The sequence below is a fragment of the Varroa jacobsoni genome, unplaced genomic scaffold (assembly GCF_002532875.2).
Source record: "Varroa jacobsoni isolate VJ856 unplaced genomic scaffold, vjacob_1.0 scaffold_240, whole genome shotgun sequence".
Taxonomy (NCBI): domain Eukaryota; kingdom Metazoa; phylum Arthropoda; class Arachnida; order Mesostigmata; family Varroidae; genus Varroa; species Varroa jacobsoni.
The window spans coordinates 160642-184398 of record NW_019213142.1 but is presented as its reverse complement, the minus strand read 5'-3'; the positions used below and the strand labels follow the sequence as shown (position 1 = coordinate 184398).

Below are 23757 nucleotides of genomic sequence, written 5' to 3'. Positions count from 1 at the left end.
AGATCTTTGCTGTCACGCATCGCATAAGTATTCGCAGTTGAATATCTACGACCGCCAATAATAGTTACTAAGCCCCGTAACTTACGAATAGGCCAGGAAATCATTCTCACAGGCAAACTATTTAGAACAAAAGAAACAGCGGAGTCATTGACAACATTCGTAAGCTAAAAACGCAACGATTGTCGAAAAGCAGAGCTTATCGAAATACTATTTGACCTAGTATAAAACAAAACGAACCTTCTATATTTGCGAGGAGACAATGTTACACGGTACCTATAACAACAGAACGCGGCTTATAGAAAAGTGCTTTAAGGTAATTGTGTAGCCCGTAAAAGTATCCTATATGAATCACTTTGGGACTGCTAGAACAATCAGGTCGGATTACTGGACCGAATTTTTTGATTGATAGGCAGTTTCTACAGGCACCACCTGCCTGTTTAACAGCTGCTTTGTTAACAGAGTTGTCTGTGACGAACGGCAAAGCATCCTATGCATTTGCAATTAGCTGAACCCTTGCAAAGTGTTTTTGTTTAAACTTTGCCTAAAAGTTATACAAGTTATATTAGAATTCTTGGAGTCTAAGGATAAAGTGTTACTCCAAATAATAACAAGTACCTTTTAGAAACATTCTATGTAAGGGAATAATGTGCTAATAGATAATATCGCATTCGTTGAAGAATTGGGTTTCTATTTTTTTTTTAGTGAACACTCTTTGTATGTAATGTAAATGTATAAATGTAAACATAATCTATCTGTTATGTATAGCCACGTTATTCGTTATATTTGGCGGCTTGACATATTAATATTTTGATTTAGACGGTAGCAGCTAGTTGCGTTAACTCTATGTATTTTAATGCGACATAGTTTCATTTTTGAGGAGAACTTGTAATCATATCACACCCTACATGGGTCGTACAAGGGCACATGATATATTGAATGGACTCAACGTAAGTGCAGATCCTCCATCGGAGTAACCAGTATATAAAATGGACGAATGTAACAAAGTTTACGCTTTTTAAATATGCCTAGCTCTTCTTGTATCAGAACGACTGCTCAAATAATCAGAGAACAATAAAGGATGCTCTCAACAGGTCAAGAGATCCTGCATAAAATGCATGGTAGAGGATATTAAAATTTGTAAACCTCAACATTTACCTTATCTCAGCATTTTTATAGGGCCTATACGCGACATAAACTCATTTATAATATGCATTAAAAATAAAAGTAGACTTTTTTCTACATGCACATATCCGTAACCCCAATCGAGGTAGTGCTAGTCATTTACTAATTAAGCATGTTTCCCAAAATTATTCCTGCTAAGATATTTGGTATAATAAATTTCAACTATTAACCGTAATACGAATATTGGCGCTCCGTGATTTAGTGGGTAAATGCTTTATTTACTGACCTAATCAAGGAATCAGCTCGGTTCGATAAGATGGTCTTCACGCCATACACCATAATGCAGTACGCCAGCCACAGCTAATCAGGTGAAGGCTTGACACACTAAACGCATTGTATGAATAAATACCCTCTCGAATATGGCTTGCCCTTCCTGTCGGGGGGCGGGGGGGGTCGAAGAGTTTACCTAACGTCGAACGCTTCTTTATCGCGGTAGCACTTCTCTGAAACTCATTTACGTTCCTTGAAGACACCTTTTGTTGTTTAAATAGCGTTGCTAAATAGTATTCACGTATGAGCTAGAGAAAATTATAGATAACACTTCTTCATTGTCAAAAAGCTTGCATATGCGTAATATTACCTAAAAGTAACGTTTTGGCTTTTGTTCTACATTCTATTATACGCTCAAAGGTCAAGGGCCTTCTGTTTTAGAGTTTCGTTGATCTTCCGCTTATATGCTTTTGTTTGCGTTTCGTATCAGAAATTTGTATTTTTACCTTATAGTCCGGTCATTAATTCTAAGATCCATCTGGCAAATTTAGCGAATATGACTGTCATCCAGCCTTGGGCTCTATTTTGCAAATACTATTGATGTTGCAGCTTAGTCGCTTCTGAAATCACTTTAACTTTACGCATTTCATTATACATTCCACATGCAGATATTCCGAAAACATTTGCAAAGAATTTAGTCTTTAAGGCGACGATACCGCTATGCAAAATATTTACCATTACTTAGAGTGAACTAGTATCAAGTTTATCACGTCTATAGAAAATATGGATAGTCGACCTATATGTGCAGCGTACAATACAGGACAATGTGACAAAAATAATCTTCAATTTTGTCTCGCCGTGACGTTCACCACCGTGTTGATTTCGAACGTTATTATATCTTTCAGAAACTATTAATCTGATCGCCTCTCTTAAACTACCTAGTGCTGCCACAACATCTGACCTTTGTCGAAAAATCACGAAGCTACTTATAAAAGCGGACAACAATTAGGATCCTAGTATTTACTTGTACCTATACACCACATAAAGCAATAAGCCTTTTCAACTTAGTAAAACGACAAACTTGCTCATTGCCTGATACGGCATGCCAAATCTACAAGCAGCATGAACAGTACTCGAATGGGTACCTGTAGGTATTTAGCCTTGGCGAGCCTAAATAATATGACGGGCGTATGATTGAATATCTGTGAGCTTTTACTGTTTATCTCACAGAGACTATTTAGGTCATAGACATTGGCAGAATTAGCATCCAAAGGTGTTTTTTTTGGAGCTGAAACATAGTGTAGCCAATGAGCTTGGTAAAATCTTGCTCGGTAGCTTATTGTTAACGTTTATACTATTTAAGGAACTATCAAACCTCAGCTATTACCCTCGCATGATTGCTAATTCAAGACAGAGGCTGTCACTACTATCCATAGAACAATTTCACAGGCCGGGTACCGTTTCATATTCATTGAATAATAGTCCAAGTTAAATTTCAACTTAATGATGTTCTAAAAATTCGCTCGTAGTGTATACTTCATTGTCCATTTCTGGCCTGCAGACAAGCTGACAAAATCAAGGGTGGCTTTTCAGCCGTTATCAGGGTCTGTTCTAGAGTTGCCCCAAGCAATCCTCATTTACCTAATTATCTACCTTCAATAGGATACGTATATATTTAGAATGGCCTAAATAAAATAAGAATTTAGCATCTATTCCAGTCGATGCTTACGGAACAAGGTCCGCTACGTTGAGGCTTCGTGCAGCACATTGTCAGGGACTGCTCTAAGGGTAAAGTCTCCGTAGTAGCCTATGTTAGTACTCAGATAGCTAACATAATGATTACTCCGCGTTAAAGCCGCAATGTATGCATTTACATGTTTATTTATTGAAGGAAACATGTCAACGTGTGAATATAAGTGATTCAGCCGATATTTTATAGATTGATTTTTTTTATAACCAAACGTACGGAAGGCAAGTATTAACTGGGGTTGCTCTAGCCGATAAACATAACAACAAAAGTTGTCACTGTTACAATGGTACATTATTTTTATTGAGGTGTTTCTTGATTAATCGATCGCATTGTTTCGCTAAACGATGAATTCTTTTTTATGGTCATTGAAAGAATATCGGTACACGGTACCAGGGAAACGTTTCCCTGGTACCGTGTACCGAGTTCCCCTATTCCCTACCAGGAAACGTTCAGCAAAATTATCTGTGCTGTTACATCATAGCTATGCGCTATTCCTGGTACTATTTATATTATTTTACGTTGTCTTTCCTCTTACGATCAGTTGATTCTCTTATTGGAGCTTTTTTTTTCACCTGTAGATTCAAAGTAAATGTCGATCGGATCAGTGGCTGGAATGTCAATTGCAGTGTACATGTAGTGCACAATAATAATTCCAAATAAGCTTAACAATGATATCTATATAAATTAATATAACATATATCATATATGGAGACTTGCCTTTTGTATCATAAGATCAGTTTATGAGAATTATCCTCATATTTAGATTTAATAAATCACCTATTGTATTTGCATATTGCGTAATCGTTACCCGATTTTCGACTAAATGCCGCTCCAAGTTATTCAGAGTAAAATAACATTTATTTTGACCACATAATATTTTGCGGTCACGCCTGTGTCTAGGAAACTAAACAAGAAAGCGACTGGACGGCGGGTAGAGTTGTCCGCCATTTGACGTAACTCTTAAATAAAAGGAAACTTAAATAATCGACTAGACAATGAAATAGTTGTTGGCAAATAACGCGCGACATACGTTATTAGATCAAGTACAACTTAAGCAAAAAAAAAAAACTAAAGCACATCCGATTTGTTTCTCGGTTTTACTCAGATTCGGAGCGGCACTGCATTAGTGTAAGCATTTAAGAGACAGTTGTCGTTTGATAGCTCAACGAACTGTGTTAACGTTGTAGGGCTCAATTCAAAAGAACAACTTCCAAACCGAGTGCTGTACGATTTTAAATCATTTACGTCTTTCCTTAGCATAAAAAATTAACTTCTATTGGATTAGTGGATGGAATGATTCTCTAATTGCGGTTCTGCAATGGTTCTAAATAAACCTATTTATATTTATTTAAACCATTAGCAAATTTATTCTAAAAGTATCTTTATTTCGACTAATTTCAATAAATCCAAACCTATTTATTCTAAAGAAGAACAATTATTAAAATCATTACTATTCTATGTAGCCCCTATGCAACATCGTAGTAAAAGAAACATACGCCATCAGTAATTACTAGTTTTGTGGAAGATTTGTTAAATATGACCGACTTAACCGTTAAATATATCTTCTCAAAAAACAAGACTTCGCGAATCGACGAAGCTCTATGATACTTTGGTCAAGCCAGAACTCTGACATTAGAAGAGATTGTGCGGTAGGAACTAGCACAGACTTGGACAAAAATAATCAACACAGACCAAACATGGTTCATTATCCCCACAGATATTACGCTGACTTCTTCCCATTATTAGCATACATCATATCAATGTCACGTTGGTAAAAATCGGCAATATTTTTCCGACGAATTTTGAGAGCAGCCGTGACGAGGCCGGTATCAGGCAGCCATTGTTCCGCGCATAGTTTCAGCTGGAAAAGGTGTTACGTATTACTACGGGAATAAAACCGGCGTCCAGTGACAACTAATCCGATTTTAACCTGATTATTAACTACGACAGTGATCTTGGGAGGACACTCTTCAACGAACGATACGTTCAAAGTATTTTTCAAATATATGTCCGATACAGTGAAATTAAGCGAATACTTTTGCAAAATAGGGTCTAATATTTGGTTTTTCATTTCAAATACAATGTATTAAACATATTGTTAAAAAAGCGCTAAGATATGCACATAGCGCTCATCATCGTCAGGCAATGCGCACAACAAAAGTGATACTTGAGACAAAGATTATTTTTTAAATTATAACGCAAAATCTGTACAAAAAATATGAATACTGGATTGGCTTAAGTAAATGTGTTTGAATAAAAGGTCGATCTATTGATAGAGGTTGCATTAGCGAAATCCGCGCCGTTCCCATCGCATGGTACCGATCCCTGTGCCGATAATGTATATCTTAGAAATTTGAATGCAACCTAGCCGAACAGTTGAAAATATATGGGCACTTGGATACTGGTTTCATTTCTATTATTTCGAAAACACCTCCTTATTATTATTATCGAAATCCTTATTATTATTATTATTATATAGCCTTATTATGCCTTATTACACACAGGCACACAGAGAACCTGGTTCTCAGACGCAGAAAAAAAATCTATCCCAAAAAGCCACCCAAGTTCCACTTGAATATATAGCAAAGAAGTATGCTTGCTCAATGTAAATACCTTGATAGGCGTCTCCACCTTTTGCAGGTGACATTTCTTGGCATGTGCAATGACTAGTTCTGTGGCCGCCTGAACGATGTCAGAATCGTTACAAAGTTCTGCAACGAGACGACTCGTTTTTCCGAGTTGATCTGCGATTTGCGAAAGGGCCAATTCGTTTGGTAACACCAAAGCTACTAGGTATGTGTGGAAAGAGCTCCCGTACACGCAAATATTCTCGACCAACGCACAGGTCTTTAGTTCTGCTTCGACTTTTCCAAGTGATACATATTCGCCGAATTGTAGTTTTACCAGATCCTGCAAGAGTGGACAGAGCATTTCTTATTTACTGATCCTGAATACTTCAATACCATTAACTTTGGAGCTGCTGACTGACATTTCCAGCAGTTCTAAACACGTCCAGCTGCTGACACGGATCTAGTGACGAAAAGACTTGAATCGAAACAAGTCGCTGAGACGCACAAGTATCGTCAAGCGAATACGCAAAGACAGTTAGTAAAAGGTTAAGTACCTTTTTCCTATCAATAATTTTGATTGTGCCATCGGGATGTACTTCGCCGACGTCGCCCGTATACAGCCAACGTAATCCATTTTCTTCAACGAACACCTCCCGGGTTAAGGCATCGTTCTTGTAGTAACCGACAGCGACGGTATTTCCAGCCACGAGAATTTCTCCTCGTGGATAAGGTTTGTCGGTTACGTGATAATGTGCTTGTGGCCAGTCAATGAGTTTGATGTATCCGCCATAAATCGGAGGCCCGACCCGGCCAACACTTCTGTCTGACAGTTCCATGAGAGTGGCGCCAGCCGTAGATTCCGTCAATCCATAGCCTTGTATTATGGGACAGTCAATACAGACTTTGATGAATGCGTGAGTGTCAGCGGAGAGTGGTGCAGAGCCAGCGCATATGACCTTCATCTATAATGAGCCAGTTTTAAAGAGATTTATAGATGACGCCTACGAGAGAAACCTAATGGAGATTGGTTTAGCTCAATCTGGACGATGCCTGTTTTTTCGGTGAAAACTTAATCTGTTAAAGCTAACAAAATGTCTTGCAGAAATGTTCTGGTAAACAGAAAGTTCTGATAAACGGCAATAAACTTAGACGAAGGTGAGAGATCAAAAAGCATAAAAATCACGACAACAATAAGAGGTGGAAAATAGTTTCCAAGAAATCTTCGTGTTCTTGAAAGCCTTACCCTGCCCCCAATAACAGCGCGAGTCTTGCTGAAGACTACTCTGTTTAGTAAGGGCGTATTGAAGCCCCATTTCGTCCAACGAAGTTTGTAGCTGATTGCGAACTCGAGAAATCTTCTAAAGAGCGCTCCCTTCCGGGAAGCGTTTTCCAACACATTTTTACGGATGCGATCCAAAACTAATGGAACCGCGCACATAAGATGAGGCCGAAGCAGCGTTGCGTCCCCTTTTCCCCCAAGTGGCATGGCCGTTGACTTGTCGGTAATTGTTAATGGCGATGAATATCCAATTTTCATTCCCTTTGCAATGCAGGTCAATTCGACAGAGATTTCAAAAATATGCGCCAGCGGCAGATATGCAATGTATGTATCGTTCGGGACCAACTGCAAAAAAATCATAGTTGAATGCGCTTATTGAACTTTACATTGAAACTTTATATGCGCAGTTATCAAGGTCTAGTGAAATGAATAAATTACTTTATCAGAGTAATAGACACCTGATAATTTTTAAGTTTTCGTTAAACTTTTGGAGAAATAATGCCTGAGAGCCTTTAGCGTGGCGCAGTCATGTATTAGAAGAATTGATAATTATATCGCCTGTTCGGTTGTTGTAAGTAGGTGCTTGAAGAATGAAAGGTGGACGGGCCGATTTCTGGAATATTCATTTTATAATTTTAGCGGGAATTGTAAGTTTACAAGATTTCGCTTAATACGTACGGGTACTAGGGCTATTTGGAAGCCTTTGGCAACGCTCACGACATTTCCGTGCGTGATAATCACAGCTTTGGGAATTCCTGTTGAACCGGAGGTGTACATGATGATAGCATGGTCGTCAGCAGTTGGCTTTTCGCCTGCAAAGGGCAAATCCTTAGTCGTTTTTTAGAAGTACTTCATATAGTAGCACTTTTTTTTTCATCTCATTCGGCGACATACCTGTGCCCTTTTCTATCTCTGTGTAATAATATTTTGATAGATGAAACAAACTTTCCATTTATAAGAGGACAATACTGTTATTTAATGTTTGATTTTACGTTGCATTATTTTTGTCCAGATTTAAGTGTTTTGTGATATCCAAGTTCGACGTTTCAATGTGTAGATGATAATTCGACCGATGATTGTGTTTAAATCACTTTATACATTTGTGTAAACTGAGTCGACGATTATTGCAGCTTGCCTTTGAGTTCGGGATCGGCGGTCGCTCCTATTTGCTCCATTTGTGAAAACGGTATAAGGCGAATCTCCTTTGGGGCAGTTGGAGGCGGAGCTTTATCGTAAGCACTTTCCATATATACTATTGTTGTCAACGATGGGACTTGAAGCAGTAACGAGATGATCTTTGGTAAGAGATCTTGTGAAGTGATCAGATGCGTCACTTCCGCCTCGTTAAGACCTGCAACCATATAAATAACATGCTTTTGCTGGCCTAGAAAAGCAGAAGAGACGTTCGTTTAACTTCCATAATTTCTCATTCAATTTTTCAAGAGTACTGTATGTAAATTGCAATGAGGAAAATCAACTAACCTTCAAAAGCCACAATCGTAAATAATTCCTATTTATATATGTTTTGTTTCATAAAATTTGTATCGGACAATCAAATAAAGTGAAAACTAAAGGTAAATTCTTTATCTTCTTTGTGGTCATTGTAAAGAATTCGAACCTTTGTGGCTTGATCACCATCGATACACCTACTTGCGGCGTCGAGCTTAAACAAATCACAGAAAGCAATTTGTAACCCATCTACAGAAAAGCGTACAAACATAAAAAAGATCTAAAAATCAAAGGTAAGTAATCACATATTAACTGTCGAAAAGGTATCGATTGTTTTTTTAGTTAGGTGTCTTTAAATTTACATGTATCGAATGAGATAAGTCACGTTCGGTCGATGCTGGTGCTACCTAAGAGCTAAGATTTGGCGGTACTAGATATGCTCACATACTATTATCGAGCACTTTGGAGCTGAGTAAAAATTCTGCGACAATTCACTGTGCACAAGCCGAAATAAATTTACTGTCAGGATGCATTATGGGACGAAATGGCTCAAAGATAATTCTGTTACCGTTGTTTTATAAATGTTCATATCATAGCGAATTGATCAGTTGAGGAAACAGCTGATGATCTAATTACGAAGACCGACGCATGAGTAGCCCTGCTACGGCCAAAGAACTAAACAACGATTACCAAACAGTTTCAATCCATTTGAGGAAAGCTGACTGTGAAAAGATCTCAACGGTTGAGTGCCACACAAAGCGGTACAGAAGAGCTTACTTGACTGATCTAAGAAACTCTACAGGAACACAATGAGATCGAGCCCTTCACGGCGGTTCAGCTGAAAAACTGATTACATATTATTGTAATATTCAGATAAAAAACAAGACGCATTCCACAATCCTCGATAAAAAGCCCAAAATGACACCAGATAAGGCGATATTAGATGTTTAATGGTACTGCCATTTGGCCAAATGATAGATTCAACAATATTACAACAGGCCATTTAAGAAATCGATCACCTGAACTGCTGAATACAAAATGCGTCGTCTTCGACCATGGTAATGCCCCCGCACACACATCTTTAACTATTTGTCAAATATTGGAAACTTTAATGGTAAATTCGCCGTATGCTAAATGGTACAAGCACCGTTCAGGCCAGACACTATCAGACTATCATTTGTTTCGGTCTCTACAGAGCTGCCCAAGTGGAGCTGAGTGGAGGACTACAAAGAACACTTATCACAATTTTTCGCCCAGAAACCACAAAAGTTCTAGCGCATAACGGTTTATATAAAACATACAAAATCTTTGCTTCGTTTTGGCTTAGAAACATTCAAAACTTTTTCGACAATTTAATGTATTTAGCAGTTTTTTTTTAAGAAACCGGAACTCACGTACCTTTGTTTGAAACAATAATCTCACGAGCTCCACTCGAACAGCCCTCTAGTCGCTACGGACTTAGTTCGATTCCGAGTTATTAATCATAAACAGTGTTAGTTCAACGAAACATCTAACATAACGGTCAAAGGATTTACGTACCATGAATGAGGCCTTCCTTTCCGAGTGACGGATATAATGTGACAACTGGTATATTGTTTCGGAAGCATGCCTTCAAGTTCGACAGAGTATTTTAATAAAAATAGATAGTCATTATGTACGCGACTAATCAAGACTTGTACCTTTTTTGATCCAGAATTTAAATGCTGTGTGCTAACATTCAGAAATGAACTTTCACTGACTCTATGCGTGTGACACAACGACTCATCAAAGAAGATCGCCGTTCGATTTTCTTTGGCTACTAAAGCGTTACGCTAGGATATATAGTAGATATAGGGGAAGAAAAAAAAAAAAAGAATAAGCAAATCGGACACAAGACACATCTACAAATGCACACTGACGGGACATATTCAGTCCGGTCATGATGCTGCATTAAAGAAACTGTCAGAAACCCATTTTCGCCCCCGCTTATCAGGTGTCAAGTGCACGCACAATCGTTTGTCCTTTCTAAATGTCGAATATAGCGATTTAAGGCTTTTTCAAGTGGCAATGATGCAGAGTGCATATAGTAATAGCGCGTTTTACACTGCGCTCAAAACAAAAAAGAATATGTACGAAATATATGTTTCGTTGATGTCTCTGAGGCATTTTTAAGGCCTCTTGTGATTATGGCGGAAGAAAAGTCATTATCAGTAACCTCATTAGCGTTTACTATTTAGACTTAAACACAACATTAAGACCGCTCTGTTATTGTCCCTTCATGATGAATATGGTTATTTTTTGCGCAAATGTTTATAATAGTCATTAGGAAATAAAATAGCAGTAGCATAAAGGCTTAATAAATACAGAAGTTAGAGGTTTGTAACGAAGGCACACTACTTTACCTTATGAATCGGATAGAGCCAGCGATAAAGAGTGTTGAGTGCCTCGCTGGCAATTATCCATTACTTTTGAACAACTAGTACGATATAATCGAATTTTTCTTGGTTAATGTGGAAATGGTAGAAATCTTGAACCTCATAAATACAGCCCCTTAGAACACGTGTAATTATTTCGATGTTTTTCGCGTTTCGAATTCCAACGAATTTTGTGTTCAAAGATAATTTTATATAATATTTAGAAACAGAAGGACACAAAGGCAAAAGCGTCTCGAGGAGGTGCGAAAGATGGTCAAATAAAAATATCAAACCAAAGAAAAGTGAACGGAAAATACGACCGAATGATGAACGCCGAATTAAAGCTCTAATATGCGTGAAAAATAGCCCTAAGTGGAATCGACGTGTAGCCATCCCGATCGAAAAGAGGTTCTGTATATTTAGTAGATACGTGTTGAATCTAAGAAACTGTGATGCCTCTGTTCTATTGAAAACCCAGAACTTTTAAAGTTTAGGCGCGTCGGAATTAGTTTGGACATAATTAAACCTATAGTTGAGTCAAACAGGTCCATAAATACGGTATAAATTATGTCGCGCTATATCAGACCCAATGTGTAAGATATATATACGCTGCGTAGATAGCCTGTAAGGCCAAGTATCTGTTCCTAAAAGAAATTAAAAGTGCAGCCGAAAACATGACGAAGGAAACCATACAAAGGTTTTAAAATTTCGTACATTCCTACGTTCATTGTGAAACAATATACAATGCGATTTAGGGCCAGCTATAATGTAAAATTCGTTGACAATTATTTTTACGCGATCTATTAGCGCCAATATACCCTATCCAGACTAGCATTGGTGCTTCTTTTGTCACTACGTACCTGTGCAGTAAGCATCCACTCTACGCGAGTTTCAGCCAGGATGCAGATATTCTGTCGCGGACGTATTCCCAAAGACATTAGAGCTCTACTGACGAACTCCACTTTCTTTTCGAACTCTCCGTATGTCATCCAGTCATATTCGCCAAGAATTTTCTATCAAAAAGCCAATTTACAATATCTGATTTAGAGCATGTAACACTACGTGTCCACATTATTTCTTGTTCCGGCAGCCAGCTTGTTCACTGACAATGTAATTACAGCGAAAAAGAAAGAACAAATCCTGGATCGCAAGATCAATTGAAACTACAGAGCTTGTGCACAGCCTTTGATCGAACTATAGAGCATTATAGAATACAGCACAAAATAAAACTTCTTTAAGATAGGTTGTAACATAAGTACAAACGTATCCTAATTGTAATTATGTTTGGCCTATTGGTTTAACACGTTTACACAGATCCTAGTAGAGCATTCGTCTCTGTTCAGGGTCCACTTAGCTAAGTTGATGCCTAATAAAGTTCGCCTTTCTAATCCTGAGCAGCTTGGATTCACCAAAAATTTTAAAACTTTGATAACGAACGGTAGTACATAGGCCACCGTGTCAGCTCCCCAAATCAAATACTAGAACACTGGAGCTTAATTTGTTTGTTTCGCTTTGCTAGTGACATAGATATAGATTGCGGGCCTAAGGAATACCTTTTCCAAATATCTAGACGATCGGCAAGTAATAAATAAGCGAATAAAACGATCATTAAATAAATTAAAAACAAAAGTCAGCTGATAGCTATTTTTTGCGTGCTCCAGTCCTGTCTTTACTGCAATTTGAGTCTGACCTATACTACATATAATAGATGAATATAAAGAGTAAATATGTAAAATTACATACAATACACGTGTCTAAAAAGTTTAAAGTTAAGATGATTAGGTAAAAATTGCATCACCTATTAAGCTACATGTCGTGTATAACCCACTGTAATTGTATTTTTTAGATATAGATAGAACCTGCACTGCATATAGAAGAAATATATTCTAGTTCATTTTGAGCAGTGTTCGAATACTTTCACTATGTTCTTTTTTCTTTATATGCCATAACAACATCGGTACACTCGGTTGAACAGCTAAATCCTAAATACCTGATAGCAGCTTGTTTATATACGTTGATTATAACTCTACAGTGCATTATATAGAATACGATATGTGTGAATCTAGGAACGTCTTCTTAATACTATACGCATATATGTTTACGAAGGTGCTCGTCTTCAACGGTGTCTTTATTCGCATTGTCTAGACTTGAGTTTGTTGTCACTTGAATTTTCCTTGTTATCTCAATTGTTGCTACGTCAAGAGGATACCTAGTGGTGCATACCTTGCTTTTCTGATTATTATTTAAATACCTAAATCTATAATTGTATATACCCGTATTCCTGCAGGTTTCGTGTCTGTGCCACGTGCAGCTGCACGCGAAAGTTAAGACCCATCTTCTTTGGAATAGTGGGTCTAACGCCGACTACTATGTAGAACCCCAACAGCAGCTTGCTGTTATCACGATCGTAGCAAGCCGAATCTGATTACTACTGAACGCGTTGAAGTAGGTTACGTTGATTCGTCAACGAACTCTCAAAGACGCAACAAGTCACGATGGATATACCCAGAGTCCCTTTGAAAGCTTAGCGTATTGTGTAATATTTCAGGTGTGCTTTAACATGTTTAAACTCTCCAATGTTTTCAGGTATAGTTACTCCATTCTGTAAATATGTTAGCAACCTAAGGTGCTTAATCGTCGATATAAAACGTTCATAAATTAGGTCCATGACGCAAGGCTTTTTGGCATAAGTGTAATTTGCCAGAATATCAAAAGTGAAATATCAATGAACTGGAAATTTGGAAATAAACAGATTGATCTAGCGTATGTAGCTAGCGATCAACAATCTGTGCAAATGGTCAATGATGGACTACTACGGTTCCCTAAGCATTCTGTGTAATACACAAGTTTAAGCCAACGAATAATTCACTAATCATGACCGCAGATCGACTCATATAGAAGTCGCGTGAGAATCCAGGATTAGACAGTATGCAAAAACACATGGCATCGAAAAAAAATGCCATTAGAAAGAATCCGTATACTACATACAGATCTACACAGAAAATAAAAACGTATGGATTATTCTGGCTCTGTATTTTTAACGAGTGTGCGGTGCGCGGACTAGACTTCTCGTACGATCCTCGAAAATAATGACTGAATATCCTATAGGGTCTGTTGCTCATATGTGCCCTGTAACTGTAATGTAAGCAATTACTTAAATTTCCAAACCATCACAAATACCTTTTTAAAGACCTTTCCGTCAGGTTGTGTTTCAAATTCTTCTCCAAATTGCTGTCGAGTACCAAATCCTTTTGTGTGTTGAAACCGCACGAACACCTTTCTCATCAATTGATCGATCGTAGTACAGCCACTAAACAGCTCAGGATCTATTTCGTAGTTAGTTTTGACCAAGGGACCCCATTCGGGAGCGCCCTCGAGGGGCTTACTGTACATTATAGGCCTGTAATAGAAAGAAGGAGCGTATATAACATTATTGGTAACTAGATATAAACAATTGTTGCTTATTTTTGCGATTTATGCTCTCCACCGCTTAGGCTCCAGTTTTCATCGGTCTTGAGCTTCACTAAAAATGCGAACCTTGACGAAGTAAGGCAGTACGTTAAATAGTGTCCTAATAAAAAAATAACGCGGTTTTACTCTGATGACTTGAAACATTTTACTCAAACTTCCTTAGTATTTGACAGAACCTGTACACCATGCTTCCCTATTTAACGTATTTACCTCAGTTGACGACGCACCTACAGTTTATTTCCATATTCTAGAATATATTTTTTCAAAACCTGTAGCATCCCTAAAGTTGTGCACTTCATGGCGTACAAACTTACAAGAGTTTGAAAAGTTGCTCTTCTTCATCAGCACCCTCAGTAGATCGCACAACTTTTTCTGCATACCTCCATTCACACATATGCCTAAATATATAGATCTGAGATGTTGTAGCCCTTACAAAAGGGTATACCATAATTTGGGATGTAGTTTCTTTTCTAGTTAACTGATAATATTGGCCTATTCTGTAGCAGAAGAGGAATCTGTATAGAGAATGATCCAACCATGAAGCTGGATAAGTCTAATGTAGATTTTATTTTGAGACGTACAGCCACAATTATATTTCTCTTCAAGCGCTATAATGCTTTCAGGACATTAGTCTCCTCATGGTAAAACCTTCAATTGTCCTTAGAGAATCTGCTGTCATTCAAAGGTTCCCACCAAAAATGAAAGGCAAACGTCGCACACTACAAGTGCGTTTTATGTTCATTTTTTTACCAATAGTACCGACAGTAAGTTTTAGCCTTTTTCTCTATAAATATTTTTTAAGTTATATTAGGTAAAACGATGAAGCCGCTTAAGAAAGCTATGCACTATTACGGACATCCCTACAGCAAAATTGGAACGGGCATGCATGGATCTAAAAGTGTTCAAGCACTAATACTACACATTCGTACTCAACAAAAACGATGAAATAAATTACTATTAGAAATAGATTTTCCCTGTAACGTTTTGTAGACATTGGAGTGGAATATCGTTGAAATGATATGACCTCAACCAACGCTGCTTAGTTTTCATATGGACTGATTATTGTCTTCGTTAACCTAAGCAGTAGATGGAATTTAGATTTGCTCCCATCGAACGTTCTAATCATTTATGTATTCCTTCTTTTACCTATACACCTAGGTTAATCCCGGGGTGTATGTTGGCTTAAATATTTATTCTAGCATACTACATGTCGTTGCAGTAAGTATTTAAGCTCTATATTTCATTTTCTAAGCTAAACGTTGAATCAAACTATCACAGACTAATGGTAATACTGATTTCGCAAGCGAAAAGAAACAGCACTCAGTAGATAATCCGCAGAGAATTCAGCTCACAACGCAACATACATGACGGACTTATAAATGCGCAGATGCAGGTATGAACAACACAGAAATCCAGCTGCTAATCGGGTAGCACCTCGCACATCAGTAAAACAAATCAATGAATTTTGACTGATAAATCTAATTGTTTTTGGCAAGATCCTCTGTCAACAGTGTGTTTGAACTATGAGAGCGATAAGTTAACGTACTTGTAAGTCCAGAGCTTCCAGGGTTGGTAAATAACTGCGTAGAGTGGTAACGAGCACAAGTCAAACACTAATGAAAGACTCTCAAACGCTACTGCGGTTGCCGTCGCTGCCAGAGAGTCCAGTATCGTCATCATTTTTACGAAAAACAAACTATACATAAATATAGAATGGTTAATTTCCGTTCGGAGCTCGAATAACTGAAATGAGGCGTCTTAAGCCAGGTGAAAAACAGAAGGGTGGATTTACAAGAACACTGAGGACAACTTGCAGATGATGGTATTTGTTCTGTAACGTTCATAAGTTGACTGAAGCCGGTGGGGATAGTCGCGGCAAGTGTTTTTGGTTGCTAACAGCTCTCTAGGAAACGCCGCTCGTCACGTTGGTTATCGACCGCAGTGGCCGAACGTGTGATTCGGTTCAAATTCAGCTTTTACGTCTATGATAGAAATTTCTCAGTTAACGAGGGTTAGCGGTCAGTTGCCTATCATTCTACAGCGTAACCCGATAGAACTTGTAAGACTTGTTGGCGGCAGTGCGCCTTCAAGCGGCGGTAGTAAACGAGTTCCGAACCTCTCACTGCAATCAAGGGAAAGAAAGGCGCGCGCTAGACGTCGCTCTGCCAGTGTAGAGCTAAGGAGTAGCGGACGCAATAACAGACACTGACAAGCGACGATTTCTTACTCCCTGTGTGTTGTGAGGGCAATCGGCAGAAGGGGACCGGGAAGGTGGAGGGAGAAACACCAGTCTAAATCAAATGAAGGAACGAAGACCGTTGAAATTGAAGGAGCGTAACGTTAAATTTTCTCATTCTATATAAGAGTTACACTCTTAAGACATTGAAAGGCATCGATATTGACTAGCTGATGTCGCGATGTAGCGGACCTAGAGGAAAAAAGCAATACACAGCTTTAATTTTATGTTGGCGCTCATATCGTTGATTCTCCTTTATTTATATCTCATATCTACTACAACGATACATTAAAAAAGGATTCGTCGTAAGTTCTATTGACGCAGCGCCAACTTGTGGTCACCACCAGGCTGCTGTTAAGTCTAAGTGTGTTTATCAACAACGGCTGACAACTACATCGTGTGGCCCGCTAAAAAAAGTGAACCTTAAACAACTTAATGTGAGTAATTGTAGAAATAAGATCGACAGCTAAAGTAATCTAATTAGATATCCTAAGACCACAACATACATATCGATACGAACATTTATTACATGTATTCTATGCTCTATAATATGCATTCAGGTGAGCACAGCATGACAGCTAATATGGATACGCTACTCTTCGAACGCTCGTCTTAAAAAGACTTCATTAAGTTTGTAACTTTTTGGCCAAGTTATGTAATGAAAGAAATGATATCCTTGAATAAAAAGTGACTGCTATTTCAATCATGGAACTTGCAGGATAAAGAATATTCATAATGAGATATTGATAAGGTATCAGCGAAAAATAAAAGCATCATTGGTCGCAACTTACCTACGTAAGTTGCCGCAAGTTACATTGTTGTTTTTTATTGCAGAAAAGGCCATATTTAGTGATTGCTTAGATTTTTAAGCATAGATAGTGCGGTACTACAAATTGTACCATATAGGTACTTTGAAAATATCTCAGATTAGCTGTTGTTCTGTCGATAAATGTAGGAAAACATATGTATATTATACATTGAGAATTAAGATACACACTTAGTAGGTGTACGATTAGTGCAGAAAATGACGTAATGCTCGTACGGTATTATAATATGTTCTTATTATTATTTAAATATTTATTTAATAAATTAAGCAGGTAATTCCCAGAACAACAAAAAATTGCCAACATATATTTGTATCCTTCGCAAGGAATGCGTGAACAAAGTGAACGATGTGCTGGCAACATAAAATAAATATCTGAGCATCAAATATAGAACAGACTTGTCGCATGCAAAATAGCACAGGTTTTTATATCTGTTTTTGATAATCCAGCTATTGCTGATCGCCTATAGGCGCACAACTTGATGTACAAAGTAGACACCTAGATTTGCCGTGAAATACACCTTATTATTTGTTCTTCCTAGGCTTAGTACTTTGATAACCATGATATACACCAGGTAGAAGCGTGTACCGATAGTAACTCATTACGAAAATATAACCGTTACTGTCCTGCCTTTCGACCGTACGCATAAAAAGGAAATATTGACTACCAGCCTCAATGACAAAGCTCAATGACATCTATACATGAACGCGACAGACGCCACACGATGTCGGCTGGACTATTTTGGAGAATAGCCCAACAAATCCATTTTATGACTGTCCTGTTTAAATTCGTTTTGAGAACACTTAGATTTCGTTGAATTGGCTTGACAATGTTTTCCTTTGCGTAACAACATCAATCGAACCTTTTTGTTAAGCGTCCTTCAACTTACGAAATAATGCTACCGGATATTGATTTTGAATGAAAGTAGTAAAGCAAATTACTTGGATTCCCATAATCCTAAATCCTATGTTATAGACTTGAATGTTTGACAACGAAATAATTAACATACTATAATAAAGAGTTTTTTAATAACAAATGTTATCTAGTAGTTGTTCGATTTTCAAGCAATCATAGGGGTTATAAGTTAAAAAATGATTACACCTACGATTTTTTACCTAGTGCTGAGTTTTGGTAAGCGGTTAGTTGCATTTTTGTCTATCGGTCATCTCAACCACAATCTAAAACCTACTACTGTCGTTATCAATAAGCAACAATGTTTTAATTAAGTGAAAACTTAATAATAAAATATTGTTGCAATGTACGATATAATTGACCTTCTTCAATCGAATGGTGGCTTCGGGCATGACCATAAAGTCTGCTCCATTACTAAGCGAAATGCCGGTTTATTACTTAGTAATTTGCAAACTAAATTTAGATCAGCAGACCGGCAAATAATCATTGTGTGGCCTAGTGACGATACATCTACGAAATAAGAGACTGAGTTACACCTTACCTTTGAAATTTGGTTCATTATGCAGCCTTGAAAGTGAGTGAAGTCCATGCCATTAAGAGTCCTAAATCCTACAAGCTAATAGTAGTCGCTAATCGATTTGATTGGGTCAGTGTTTTTCAGCATTCGGAGAACCTTGAGCAAAATAAATCCTTACATGGCTCACTGATGCGACAATTCAATAAATTCACGAGCAATCTAATTTGGCTCCTATTTTTTTTTTATAACAATTAACAAAGAGATCCATGTTGACCCTGATTTTCTTAACTGGCGCACTTATAATGCACATTAATACAATGGGCTCGTAAGCATTGTTTGTAAGGAAGTTGAGGTTGAGTGATATAGACAGGCAGGAGGTTTAGATTAAAAGAAATATTTTTCTTTAATCATTGTTTGTATGTGCTTCTCGGATAAAACGCTCTGACTTTTACGGTTTTCCGTTTTATCTCTAAATGCTTTATTGGTTCAATTCTAAGAAGCATAACAATAGACTTTCCGGCTAAACCATTTGGACTAGCCAAATGCTACCCATCGATCATCCCGAGTAGAAGAATATTTTCAATGAAACATGCACAAGATTCCGCAAAGCTTTTTAATTTAGGCGTGTTACAAATTTTAAACACAACAAACACATCCTCTCAGTAACCTTAGATAAGTGCTGGTTGGTACTTAAGAGGTTCGACCGCAAGTCTCGCTGCATTTGGACTTTTATTGAAATAATTAAGTGCAAAAAGCATAAGGCAATGTTTTTAAACAATAGCCCGTAACCATCAGTTGTGGCATTTGATTTGACTCGTAGCTATCGGCTGAATATACGATGGTTAGAAGCATCGCTGCATAGCACCGGATTTAAAATAAAAAATTTATTTTACAATATCAAAACATAAGCACTCAAAGAGGAAATTCTGCTGCATGTACATGTACCACGACCGGACATGACTTTATCTAAAAGGATGACTGAGGCCACCAATTTCTGGCAGTCCGATTAATAACACATTATTATTATTATTATTCATCATCTCTGGATATAACGGGAGAAGCACCTTGACAATAAATGATTTCTACTATTGTACGCGCTCCTTTAGACTCCTGGTTTCCGTGTAAGCTAATTCAATTAATTATAACGTGAAGCAGCTTCGGCTCAAGAAAGACTATTGCGCTGTCACGGTTTTCCACAAAGGATTTAAACGGTTACTGTGTTCAACAGCTGGGCAAGACCTCGCTATCAGAGATTCATTTGCTGATTATGGAACCATGCTCAGATAGCATATCCTAATTTAATTTAATTAATTCATAGTTTTAATGAGGAATTTACTGTAGATAACTCAAATGGCGAACATCAATACAAACTGGGTAAACTAAAGGCGAGGAAAGCGTAAAAAATATTTTAGTTCAGAGAGATCTATGTACAAAGCGTGGTGTATGAGCGGAACTTCAAAAAAATTTTGACAAAGTGCGCAAAACCGTATTTAATGGATCGTCAGCAACGCTTATCGCATTCAAACAATTACTGGAATACCAGCTCTGTCTAGATATTTGGAACAGTTGGGTATTTTGTTAATTACCTAATAATTAGTGTTGTTCATTCAATGTATAAACTCTTAGAGAATTCTAGGCGAAGGGCAGATAAGCAAAGGGTGAACGTCTATATTCAGGTGTAAAAGTTATTTTTGACAATTTGGTACCGTGCAAAATACACCTGAAGAGTTTTCGCTGTACGCATAATTTTCAAAGTAGTACATTATAACTCTATTATCTTATAAATTCCGCGTGCACTGATCGAGCCTGTTTACTAATGGAATTCACCTAAGATTATAAAATATACTATAGCCAACATTAATCTCGCTCAAATACGCCTCTCATTCAAATTCTCTGCGTCCATCAAGTTCCTTTATGTTGGTTAACAAATAGGAACAGTACATTGAAAATATCTGGCAACGTCTGCGGTAAACTTAACCGGATTTCAGTTACGGTAACTTCCGTCGATACTCCATACGGTAACATCAATCAAACCAACGTGATTGATGCTCATTATGGATCGTGAATTTAGAGTAAGTGAAAAATACAAATTAATTATCCATTTCAATAACATAAGGTTTAGATAAAATAAGCTTTAGAGTTTCAAGCTGGCATGAACGCTGCAAGCGTCTAGCCTTTTAAGCTAGCTATATAAAAACTGTTCTAAGTTTTACTATTGTAAATTGTCGCAGGATACAATAACAGATATCATATTGAGCTTATCATATAGTTATCAAGATATCACAAGGTTAGCAATAGTAAATTGTTCAATTCTTAGGGTATGAACAACGACGAAGTTGTCTTCAAGTTGGACGGATTTTGGACAACAGAAGAAAGAAAGAAAGAAAGAAAGAAACGAATTTGACAAACTAAATACATGTTAATGTTTTTCAAAATAAATCGTTCCAATCAAATCCAGAGGTAATGGATAACATTCAGTTATGATATTTTTTAAAATGTATTCTCACTTATTCTTGTGGTGACTTCAGAACATATCTGTGATTTTTCTATTTGCTTAAAAGGCAGATCCTTGAAAAAGGTTTTAACACTCTGAGGCAGATTACGACACATTGTGTTTGTTAGACTAGGTAGTACATCATAAATGTCCTTGCAAAGGACGTTTGAAATACGAATTGTTTAATCAAGTTTTAAAGCGCGAATTTATAATCACTCAGCTACCAAGAATATGGTGCTACATTTGAAAAAAGATATTCAGTTAGGAGGAAGCCGACATTTAATTTCTTATGGTAAAAGTTCTGATTTCTTATGGTCTTTTGTGTACTAACGTTCCTAGGCCTCCTAATGCAAAAAAATATGGCCTTCACCTCAGTATTTCAACGAGGTAATATATTCAGTTACTGAAAAACGATGCTAATCTAATAAAACAGCGGTTGAACAAAACTAACGAGATTAGAAGTTCGTAGTTTTTACCAAAAAGCATGTTGGTTTAACAACCTATTTATGCAGTCTAAATGAGGTTCCCAGAACGACCAGAACACACATTCATACGTTCCCATCGTAATTTTTTGTGTCGTGTGGGTTTCCGTCGAAATAAGGACGTCTCACAGTGAATCAATTACGCGGGTTCATCCGTGTAAAGCTAGCTTCCTTAAGTGTTCCGCGTCGTCCACTGCTCGCGATGAAAACCGACCTGTCTTTTTGCTCTCTGAAACACGACTATTTGTTGAACAGCTGAAGCTACGGCCCGACTTGATACAAATAAGGGCCTTTAAACGATTTACTGAAATCGAGAAATATATATACCCTAAAAAGACCATCAACAAAAATGAGTAACTACGACGAGTAATATTTTGTCCACAGTTGTAGCCGTTCACAACAATCTGCGATGGCTCATGAGTTTAGGTGGAACCTTTACGATGCCAACATAAATGTACGAGTTGAGTCACCTCGAGCCAAATGAGGTTCTGTTATTTTATAATGGGATAAATCAGTTCTAGACCTTTACCACCTCCCCCCTAACAAACATTTGAAACCCCAGGTTCTAAAGCTGAGTTGACTGTATTAATTAAACGCAGTCGAAATATCTGCACCAAGTGACGAACGGCTCACTTTTGAAAATACCCAATCAATAATCATATAGATTGGATTTTAAACTTTTACAAAACTATTTTCAAACATTGTGCTACGATACTATACGAAGTGAATTATAAAAAGAAAACACCCAACCTATAAAAAAAAAAAATAATTTTTAGTCCGAGATAGAGGTTCGCACAGGTCTTCTAACCTTTGCGTTTTTTTAAAAACGTCGAACGACATACTCAAATCCGGTACAGTCACTACCCGCAGCGTCAGAACTTGAGGAAGTAATATGTGAAAAAATAAGTCCTCCTATAAAACAAAGAAGAGTCTTTAATTTAGGTAGGAGGATAAAAGCTGCATAGACACTTACATATTAGATGCAGACATTCCTATCGATTCAACAGCTTTAGAAAATAAGTGTTGTTTGCAAATGTCTGCACAGCATACGTGTTTCTATATAATCAGCTATTACTATAAAAACGAATCATTCAATAGGTCACCACAAAGGTTTTTTTGACAATTCAAATTTTGAATTTTTCTTATTTACTTATTTCTATTCTTTAATACTTTAAAGCTTCTGTATGCCATGATAAGCATCTCTATATGACCTGGAATACCCAGAACATTTGTAGCGGCAGTGCATTTTTCTATTCGAAATTGTGGTGGATTGTACTAGCAGAGAGACTGATGGAGTCCAGGAACCAAGTCTTCTCAAGGATTGTGTAGCACGTGAAACCTCTATTAGCTCAACTTGTTTATAACACGATAAAAGTAAGACGTGGGTTGTGTCCTTTAGAAAATAGCATATCGTGCCCACAAAAAACGGCGGCGAGTGAACTCTAGATGCGAAAGAATACCTAAGCTTAAGGTCCATTTTCTTCTGTATGTAATGGCCCATAAATTAAACGAAAGGATATTTGGCTAACCTTAGAAATGACGACTCGTTGATTCCACTCCTTCCATGATTACATACGTATAGATTTGTAGAGTAAATCCTAACAACGTAATACTTCGTCCCTTTACGAGTGCTGCAGATAAGCAAAAACGCTACAAATGTGCTTGGCAGCCTCATGGAAACATGGACTCATATGTAGAATGATTTGTTGTTCTGCACGACATGGTAGTCATTCAATGTGGTGTCACAAATTTCACAATAATTTTCCTTTATAGGCTTTTATGCTCGATTGAATATTTGAAAAAGAACCTTCTGAAATAATAAGAGTCTTTTAGTTTCACTTAGTTTACAGTATAATAGGATAAATTGTTTTGATTGCTTTGAGCTATTGATTGGCTAGTACAAAATGTACCTTTTAACCACTGTCCTAAAAGGCTGGGTAGCTATGTTTGGTTTCATTTGCTTACTTCTACAGAAAAATTCTACGGTT

At 37.4% G+C, this 23757-nt stretch overlaps 1 protein-coding gene across 3 annotated transcripts in view; it reads right to left on the bottom strand.

Moving 5' to 3' along the window:
* Nucleotides 1-16242, bottom strand: part of LOC111273963 (fatty acid CoA ligase Acsl3) — a 47741-nt gene extending 31499 nt beyond the window's left edge. Inside the window, exons 1-10 of one of the 3 annotated variants that reach the window (XM_022856001.2) lie at nt 15851-16237; nt 14014-14233; nt 11694-11846; nt 9980-10049; nt 8127-8342; nt 7670-7803; nt 6956-7336; nt 6267-6674; nt 5756-6052; nt 3242-5003 (exon numbers count right to left, since the gene is read on the bottom strand). In XM_022856001.2, the coding sequence (XP_022711736.1) occupies nt 4863-5003; nt 5756-6052; nt 6267-6674; nt 6956-7336; nt 7670-7803; nt 8127-8342; nt 9980-10049; nt 11694-11846; nt 14014-14233; nt 15851-16008 (2178 nt within the window). In that variant the 5' untranslated portion in view covers nt 16009-16237 and the 3' untranslated portion in view covers nt 3242-4862. Of the gene's footprint in view, nt 1-3241; nt 5004-5755; nt 6053-6266; nt 6675-6955; nt 7337-7669; nt 7804-8126; nt 8343-9979; nt 10050-11693; nt 11847-14013; nt 14234-15850 lie in introns of those variants that run through there. The other 2 variants (XM_022856002.2, XR_015310169.1) reach the window with 2 other exon arrangements.
* Between the last annotated feature and the right edge of the window lie 7515 nt (nt 16243-23757).